The sequence below is a fragment of the Pteronotus mesoamericanus genome, unplaced genomic scaffold, assembly GCF_021234165.1.
Source record: "Pteronotus mesoamericanus isolate MK-2021 breed Mesoamerican mustached bat unplaced genomic scaffold, CSHL_Meso_final contig_1189, whole genome shotgun sequence".
Lineage (NCBI taxonomy): Eukaryota > Metazoa > Chordata > Mammalia > Chiroptera > Mormoopidae > Pteronotus > Pteronotus mesoamericanus.
Window position 1 is genome coordinate 320678 of NW_026555038.1, and position 9840 is coordinate 330517.

General features: G+C 49.3%; 1 protein-coding gene across 1 annotated transcript in view; it reads right to left on the reverse strand.

Moving 5' to 3' along the window:
- AMPD3 (adenosine monophosphate deaminase 3) overlaps window positions 1-9351 on the reverse strand; it is a 35083-nt gene extending 25732 nt beyond the window's left edge. The window contains exon 1 of the mRNA XM_054582838.1: window positions 9126-9351. Within this exon, the coding sequence (XP_054438813.1) occupies window positions 9126-9346 (221 nt within the window). The 5' untranslated portion in view covers window positions 9347-9351. The remainder of the gene's footprint in view (window positions 1-9125) is intronic.
- Between the last annotated feature and the right edge of the window lie 489 nt (window positions 9352-9840).

Below are 9840 nucleotides of genomic sequence, written 5' to 3' on the forward strand. Positions count from 1 at the left end.
CGAGACTGTTTACACCTGGAAAATAGAGGTGACCACTCCCCAGGAGTCTGTTTTGCCCTGCCCCAGCCCTGCATAACAGGTGCACTGGGTTGTTTGGGAAACTCAGCCTGAATGAACTCCAGGAGCTTCCCGCCCAGGCTTCCCCCAGTCTGCTGTCCATTCATCACACAGAGCTGGGTCAAGGAAGATGCCAGCTCCTGTCAGTCCATCATCACCTCGACTAATGAGGTTCTCACTTTGCCATTGTTTGGACAGTCACACTTAGAGGAAGAGCCATTACTTTGGGCTGCCTCTCACATTCTGACAGGCTCCCCTGGGTCCCATAGACTGGTTTCTGTGTCGCTCACATGCCTGCCAGGTCACTGTTCTTAATCTCTATGCCAACTTCTGCACATGTCCCAGCCAGTGCAGTAGGATGGCTGGTCCTGCTGAAGAGAAGCAAGGTGACATGTAAGGTGAGCAACTGGTAAGAATGGTTAAAAAAAAACAAAACCCACACACAATGATCAGAAAGCTGGAAGGCTGACTAAGCCAACACCCCACCAGGCTTGTCCTAGGAATGTTCGTATTCTTCTGCCCAATGACAAAGCCAGTATCCACCTGCTAATGTCCAAAGAATTATCCTTGAAGACATCCGTGGCTCCAGTCTTGGTCTTCAGGTGAGCCTCAGATGCCACATGTGAACATCCATGGGCTGGAGCTCAGACTTTGCAGGCACGAGGCTTGACAACAGAGTAGCCAATTCCTCCTCAGGACCCATCACCCAGAGCAAGGACTTGGAACAACCAGAGCTAACCCCGAAGCTTGTATATCAGAAAATTGGGAAAGCTCAATGGAGCCCAAGGAGAGGGCCCTGTGTTCCCTTTCTCTTGCTGTATGACAAGCTGCCACAGCTGGATGGCTTCAAGCAACACCCACTCACTGGCTCATAGCTCTACACAGCTGGAGTAGGTGAGAAGTCTGGCTGGGCATGGCTGGGCTCTATGCTCAGGGCATTAAAGGCCAAAATCAAGATGTTGGCCACACTTAGCTCTTTTCTGGAAACTCTGGGAGGAAATCCACTGCCAGGCTCATTTAGGGTGTTGGTAGAATCCAGTCTCGTGTGGCCATAGACTGAGGTCCCTCGTTCCTTGCTGGCCAGCACCCTGCAAAGGGGTCACTCGCATACTTGCACACAGACCTCTCCATCTGCAAAGCCAGGCATAACACGTGGTGCTGGTGCTCCGAATCTGACTTCCTCCTCTATAACCAGCCTAGGGAAGCTCCCCACTCGAAGGGCTCATGGGATTAGGTGAAGTTTGCCTGGTAACTTCCCTATCTGGAGGTTCCCCGTGCCATCCAGCACAGCATAATCCCAGGAGCACTGTCTCATGATGTTCAAAGGGTCTGGAGATTACAGAGGGACATCTTTGGGGGGCCATTTTAGAAATTCTGCCTACCGTAAGCCCGTATCTCATGTGCATCCTATGTAACTGAGGCTCAGCCAACAAGGGTGAGATCAGCAGCTGTGTGTGTATATATGTGTGCGTTTGCACACATGTCCTTCCTTCCCTCTCAAGGCTATCTGAATCCCCATGTGCGTCACAACGATAAAAGCTTACCATAACCTGAATCATAGAACCATGGGGTCTCCTGGCTGCAGAGGACTTTAAAGATGACATACTCCAACCCTCTCATGAAGACAGCTTTTGCCTGAATACCTCTAGTAACAGAGAACTCACTACATTTCTGAATAAGACATCAGCATTCAAGCATTACTCAAAAAACATTAACCAAGCACCTACTCTGTGCCAGGCCAGTGCTAGGCACATAAACACAAGGTAAACAAAATATGATCTGTTGCCACTATTAGAAAGCACTTCCTTAGGATGGGCCAAGATCTGTCTGTTTACAGTCCCACCTGTTGCACCTCGTGCTACCCTGGGGCACCAGAGTAAGCCAGCTCACTCTGTCCCAGCTGGCACACCCCCTCCTTTCCCACCCCCATGTTCACCTGGCCAAAACACACTCCTGCCAAAAGAGCTGGCAGGGTGTGGGGCTATGAGGGCACCAGCTGCAGGCCAAAGCCAGAGAGCCCGAAGGGCCAGGGAGCAGCTCCGTCCTCCTGAGCTACAGAGACCTTCTTGTCTGACCAGGTTGTCAACACAAGATGATGAACAGCACACCTCAGCTGTTCTGATGCCCCCACCTGCTCTATGGCCCTTGGCTGCCCCTGCCATTCACTGTGTTCCCACCCTTACCCTCCCTCACTCTTTAGCTGTCCTCAGCTTCTGGGAACCAAGCGTCACAGAGGCTTTGATTGTAACATTTGATTAATACACTAAGCCTAGGTTAAGAACCAGGGCCCTCCTTGCTTCACTAGAGAACCATAAGCTTCTTCCCAGGGGCCTGTGAAGCCCACTGCCCTGTGTACTCTGCCCAGAGGGCTTCCAGGCAGGGCGGGGCACCAGAGCAAACCTTTCCCCAAAGGCTCTTGACCAATGTGCTGTGATTCAGGGGGCCACAGGTTGACCTGACTCCATTCAATAAACTACCATGTGCCGGGCCCTGGGGTACATGGACAGAGAAATATAACCCCTGACCCCAGAGGCCGACTAGTGCCCTACAGCACAGCATAATCCCAGGAGTGCTGTCTCATGATGTTCCAAGTGTCTGGAGATTAGAGAGGGGCATCTTTGGGGGCCATTTTAGAAATTCTACCTCCCATAAGCCCCTATTTGTGTGCATCCTATACAACTGAGGCTCAGCTGACAAGGGTGAGAACAGCAGCTGTGTGTGTGCATATGCGTGTGTTCACACACATGGCCTTCTTTCCCTCCCAAGGCTATCTGAAGCCCCACGTGCGTCACAACACTAAACGCTTACCCCAACCGTCATCTGAATCAGAACCACTGATGGCGGGACAGTTCAAGAGATTGTGTCACTGTCTGCACACAGTGTGGTCGGTGTGGCGAGAAGCCCTGGATATTTCGGGATCCCAGAGGAGACGTCTAATCCAGACTGGGGGTGGGCACAGGGGAGTAGCAGGGTCAGAGAGGGGGAGAGGGACATTCCAGAATTGGGAGGTTTGTTTGAACCCCTCCCACACACACACTCACACCATTCTGGCAGTGCCTACCACTCCAGATGAAATACTAGAAAGATTCAAGGCAAGCATCACAAACACAGCACTGGTTTTATTAACAATGTGAATCTGAATGCCATTAGGTGGAAGAGGCATTCCCCACTTCCACAGGCTCGGCTGCGCCTACCGCTTCCACTGCCACTGCACTGATTCACGTGGAGGGGAGAGTTGAGGAGCTGATACCTTCTCTGCGACTGAGACCAGAGGTCCCCATCTATCCTCAAAGGAGAAGGTGGAAATAGCGGACCAGAACGCACATGATGGGCTTACAGGAAGGGTAGGGGCCGGGGGTGGGGGTAGGGTGGGCGCTGACACCCCACAGACAGCACTTGCCGTTCCACCTGCACCTGCAGGCCAAGTGACCTGCCACCGGACCCACAGCCTCAAGCCCAGTCTGTCCCTTCACTTTCCTCTGATAGATAACCAACCCTCCCCTACTGCTGTCCTCCCTCCCCTCCCTCCAGACCAAAGGTAAGTCTTCATTCACCTGCCTCCTCCCTGTCTCCTTTTCCCCAGTGCTTCCCAGCTGCCCTTCCTCCCAAAAGAGCCCCAAGGTCAAAGATGCTCCATTCTCAATGTGAAAAGCAGATGAGTTAACTTTTTCAAACAAAGTTCCTTTGTCAATGGCCCTGAATCAACAAGTTACCAACTCCTGACTGAAGAAGTTTCATAAAATAAAATGATGGGCTATGCTCAATTCATAACAAGCATCTGTTTATCTACTTTACTACATACATTCTCAAGGAAGCAGCTGTTCTGGACAGCTAAAGATTTTTCAGATAAAGTCTGTCCCCTTTACACATTCATTTTTAAAAACTGCAGCTTCAGTGTGGCTTTTTAAAACACCAATCATAGTTCCTGTATCTTAATCCGAGCATGCTGAACACAACCTAAAGTTCTCTGATGACTCAGGGTCATCACTGTATGATCCAGTCACCATCTTCGAGGCATTTTGCCCTGAGGCTGCTGGACTTCGAATTCTTCAGAACTGGGGGTGTTCAGCCTGCAGCCCTCGGGTCGGTCGCATGCGGCCCAGGGTGGCTACGAATGCGGCCCAACGCAAAATCGTAAATTTCCTTGAAATCTTTTTTCACTCATCGCGTTTCATTAGTGTTTGTGTATTTAATGTGTGGCGCAAGACAACTCTTCTTCCGGTGTGGCCCAGAGACACCAAAAGGTTGGACACCATGCATTAGCTCATTTCATTCTCCTAAGATGGGTCCTTGCGTTTGGCTCTTTGTGCAGATGGGAAAAGGGCTCCTGCAGTTGGGAGCCTTGCCCAAGGCCCCTCCACAGTAACAGGTGGGGCTATCATTTGGACCCCAGGGACTGGATCCACAGCCTGGACTCCTAATCCCTATCATCTCTTCTGTGACCCCATCTCTAGAAGTCCTTCTCTCACCCTAATTTGCTTCCTTAAATTCGTTACCAGATAAGATAACCAAGCTTGTTAGAATCTGTGTAAAGTAATGATAAGTAGGAGATGGGATGGGAGTATCGGGGGGGTGACAGCTAAAAGACATGGGGTTTCTTTTGGGGATGGAAAAAATGTTCTAAAATTGGTTGCACAACTCTGAGAATATAATAAATACCATTGAATTGTATACTTTAAACGGCTGGAGAGTACGTTATATGGATTATGTGGAAGACATAGGAGAGGCGAGGGAGCACTAACATGCATTTTGGTTGCTCAGAAATTTTTCCTGTTGTCAGTGTTGGCTAAGCTCCAATTCTGTACTGCTGTTGGGGTAGGTGACCACTGGCTAGGTAACAGGACAAGATTCAAAACAAACAAAGGATGGCTTCTGGGCACCACTAGGCTTTCCCTGTATTCCTGTCTTTGCCTCCTGACTTTGATTCCATAGCGAGTCCACCCTCCCTCACACCTTGAGCCAGCCCCGCAGCCCCTAGACACCTGGACCATGTCATCTCCCGCAGGAGGCAGGGCCCTGTAGCAAGCTGTCCCTGCTGGCCTCTTGATGGGGGCCTGGCCCGTAACAACAAGCGCTTCTGTGAGCCGCCTGGAGCTCTGGCTCTCTGGACTCGGCCCCCAGGTCTGGAAGGCTGATGTGTGAGCCTGGCTTGGTTCTTACAGCGACTGGACTCCTCCACAGCAAGCCGCCATGTTTTAGGTGCTCGTCATTCTTACTCCCAGACCATGTTTTTCTTCTTTTTTGTAAGAAGCTGTTTTACTTCCTGGTTCTAGCTTATGCTTGTGCAATAGTCTTAGAATAGTTCTTTCATTGTTGTTTATTGTTGTTGTTTTAATGAGAGAGAATAAGAAAAGGGTGGTAAAAATAAAAAATAATTTAAAAAGCCTTCTCCAAACCCCAGGAATATTCAGGCTTATGAATAAGGAGCCAGGGCGAGGGAGGGCTTTTTCAAAACTGGAAGCTTCACCTCCTGTCACCATCTGAAACACAAATCTACCAACTCTGCATATCTGGAGACCTGCTGCTGGCTTCAGGCCTGTGGGCTCCTGGCAGGAGGGCGCCATATCACCACTTATATTTCAGAATGTCAGGGAGGAGCTAGAGGTGAAGAGGAAGCTGAGGAGAAAGGTCCTCCACAGAACTGCCCACATCTGAATGCTTGCAAAATGGGACCTCTACTGCACAGTGAGACTGAAAGACAAAACTGGGGGGTGCACAGCCCCAGAGGACACTGATACATTGGACAGGGAGGCCAGGGATCAGGCTGTCATTTGTGGAAAAAAAAAAAGGGGGAGGGTGGAGCTTTGGCTCAGCTTCCCCCCCACTTCATTCAGAAGCTGGCAATTCTTTCCTGGGGAACAACACCCAATGTCATTCCAGTGTCATGGTTCCGGACGGCACTAAAGACCCCACCCCTGACTAACCAGGGGAGGGCCTCGTGGTCAAAATGCAGGGTTCTGCATTCAAAAGACATGAATTTAGTTTCTGCTCTGTCACTTACTCACTATGTGTCCTTGTGCAATTTAATTTCTTGAGCTTTGGTTTTCTAATCTGCAAAATCGAGGTCATAAGAATGTCCACTTGCTGAGCGTGATGTGGGGATTCCGGAATGAAAGTAAACGGCAGAGCCCAGCACTTCGCCCACAGCAAGAAGCAGCCGCTCCTGCTGCCCGTCTGCATCTTGGCAGCAGGAAGTGCAGGGTGAACATGCGCATGGGGCTCACTGTAACCCAGGCACTGTCCTCAGCCTTTTGCAGGTGTTAATTCCCTCATTCCTCACAACACCTCAGGAAAACAACTACTATTACCATCTTCATTGTGTACATGAGGAAGAAACTGGGGTACAGAGATATTTCCTAATTTGTCCAAGGACACAGAGCATACTAGTGAGTGGCAGAACACAAAGGTCCGGGAAGCTGCGGCCACTCTGATGTAATGCCTGTGGTGGCCATGGGGAAACAGGACATCTCTCCTCCACTGCGCATCCGCGGCTCACCAGCACAGGCCAAGTCCTGGGCTGGGTCCTAGGGGTGCGGTGGGAGCCAGATACAGTCCTCAGGGAGCCAAAGGGGCAGAGGGAGGCAAACCGAGACCAACGCAACCTAATAAGTAGGGACGGAACAACATTTCTGGAGAGGAGTTTGCAGAGGAATTTCTGGAAACCACGAAGCACCATTTGGATGGAAAGGAAGAAGGCTTCCATTGCGCTGTTAGCCTGGATATTGATAAGAGAACAATCTCTTTTTACAGAGGTCAGCCCGGTGGTGCACTGTAATGGAAGCTGGAGTCAGAAACCCCTTATTCCTGGTGATAAAAAAAAAAATGCCAGGACTCCTCATTATTAAAGGTCTGAAATGATCAATTTATAAGACACAGCAGGTCCTACAGACCCATCAGTCCATAGAGTCGCCCTCTGTTAAGCCAGTGTAGTGTGGACAAGGGTCTCTGCAGTCATGCCCTCCTTAACCCACCAGAGACGGCCATGCTGCTGAGCCTGGGGCCGCCCCGCCTCTCCGAATACAAGGCTGGCACTCAGAGGTAGCCGATGACACAACAACTCCTTCATTTTATAGGCTCACAGCCCCTCTGAGGAAGAAAAGCAAATATTTTATGGGTGGTGAAGCTCTGTTCTTGCCTTTCTACCAATACTTGCCTTTTTACTTCCTTACAAAAAGAAGTTAAGACTGGAATCCTATACTACCAAGCAAGGAAGAGACTTGCCTTTAAAAATAAAGAGGTACTTTAGGAAGAACCTGATCGCTGACCAGGTTGCAGAAAAGTCCCCAGTTCCACTGCGTTAGCTATCAAGGTGTGAAGTGTGCTGGCCAGACAGGCACCCAGCTACAGCCCCTCTAGACACTTCATCGGAGCTTTCCCACTCTTTAACTCTGCCCTCCCAGGTGAGATGAACTGGGAAAAAGTGAGGGCTTCCCACCACACTCGGACTAAGATCTAAACTTCTTATCAGAGAGCACAAGGCCAGTCTGACCTGATGCCTGAGGTCATGGCTCTCACCCTTTTAACCACACCTCTGCCCCATGTGGGCCTTGAAGATTGAGGGCCTTTGTCCTGGCTCCTCCCCTGTAAGGCTCACACCCAGCTCTACCCAGGCTAGTTCCATTACACCCTTTAAGTATCAGCTACAATGTCACCTCCTCCAAGAAACCTTCCCTAAATACCCCATCTGAAGAAGGACTATCCACCTCTCGCCCCAACACACACACACCTTTTCTTTCCTTCTCTCAACTCCCATTCATCTCCTTCATAGCACCTGGCCTGGGCCTAGGCCTGGGCCTCTTTGTCCTCAGATCCACTCCTCACCCTCCCGTGCTTCAGCTATGTGTCAGCTGGTTCCTGGCTAGGTTCGGCCAATGGAAATCACCCGGGAAGCTGGAAGATGTCCTGCATCTCTCTCTGCTCTGGGAGGCATCTCTGCACCTATAGCTTTGCCTCCTTGGCTCCAGTTTCCCTTGGAAAAGCCACTGCAGTTCCAACTTCTCCACCCTGGGCTCCAGCAACTCCATCTCTTTCTACTGTCTCTCCAGGGTAGGGTGGTAGCTGCTTTCCACTATGTCTAAAGTCTGGCTGCCTCCCACTCCTCTGCTTGTCTTCTCAGTTCTCCACCACCTCTGTTACCAACTCTCTGCATTACAATCCCATTTCCAATACTCAAGTGGTTTCTGTTTTCCTGATTAAACCCTGACTGACACAGCACAAAACTTATTTTTTAATTAATTTGTCCAGTTACTTAATTATTATCTAGACCAACTGTAAACTCTATAGGCCAGGGACTACATTGCTCTTATTCGTTATTACATCCCCATTGTTCAGCACAGAACCTGGTAAATAATGAACTAAGTTAATAATGGAAAGCACTATATTTTGTCATGCATAATGTGCTCCCATGTATACTGCGCACCCACGTTTTTAGCCCAAACTTCCAGGGGAAAAAAATCTTCTGTTTTAATTTTTTAATTTAATTATTTATTTATATTTAGAAACAAAACCAATTATCGTATTCCAGGGTATTATTTTGCATATGAATACCGTTATTGCTTTCTAGAGTTACACTTTTAATGCATAAGCAAAAATAAAAGAATTAAAAACATTTATATAGAAAAGGAATTAGTACTACCCATGTATAACGCACATCCTTATTTTTCCCTAAAAAATTTGGGCATAAAAGTACACATTATACATGGCCAAATATGATACTAGTCAAGTGATGAAAAGAAGCAAAATTTATATTTCCCCCAAAATCCTCAAATTTCCAAAAAGAAAATGGAAATCTCATTTGGAAATGGTGTGTATTTATGCACTTAATTTATTATTAAAACAAAGATTTATTATTAAAGCAAAGAGAGACTGGGTTTTTTTCATCTTTTCAACCAACCAACCAGAGGCACCAAAGTGCCCTTCAAGAAATAAGTGGGGGTTTTCGTTAGGAAATAAACTCAGCTCCCATGGACAGGCCAGTTCCCATGAGCCACCTCATCTCAGGACAAACACCCACAGTCTGCCTGGGTCTGCACACCAGTGCACACGGCAGCTGAGTCGTGGGGACAAACCTTTTCACGGTCTCCAGAGACTCCTGCTCCGCCAGCTCCCTCTGCAGCTCCCTCTCCTTGGCCTCCTTCTGGCCAATGGGGCAGTCCTCGGGGACAGTGAAGAGGGACAGGGCATCTTTGCTGTCCTCTTCTCGGAGCACTTTAGCAAACACCTTCTCGGCCAGGAGCCGGACTTGCTCATCCACCTCAGAGATGTTCAGCTTGGGAAACTGGCGCGGCATCTCGGCTAGCAGAAAAAGAACAAGCGTTAACCTCCCTGGATTACTGGGTGGCCCGAGTCACCCGTATGGGGGAAGAGAAGGTATCGAAATAAGGGCCACACCCCCAGTCCTAGGAGTCAGCTGTGCATTTGGGAGGTCCCCTGACCAAACCCAGCATGTTAATTTTTAAAACTAGCTCAACAATAATTGGATGAGAAGAGCGTAGGGACACTTACATTTCATAAGAAATGAAGTGTTTGGAAGTCAAAGAATGAAAGAATGAACCATCCGACTAAGTGTGCCTTCATCTGCCTGGCCTCAGGGAGTCCGCAGCACACTGCAGCCCGGCCTCTGCCGGCTTTGTTTCCCCCGTGGAGAAGGGGAAGGAGGGGTCAGCACCTTCCTCCTGCAGATTACAAGGGGGCCGTTCCAGGCCAGGCGCGACAATGACCAGACCTCACTCCCACTGCACAGAGTGGAAGGCCAAAGCCCAAAGGGTTTAATATTTAACTTAA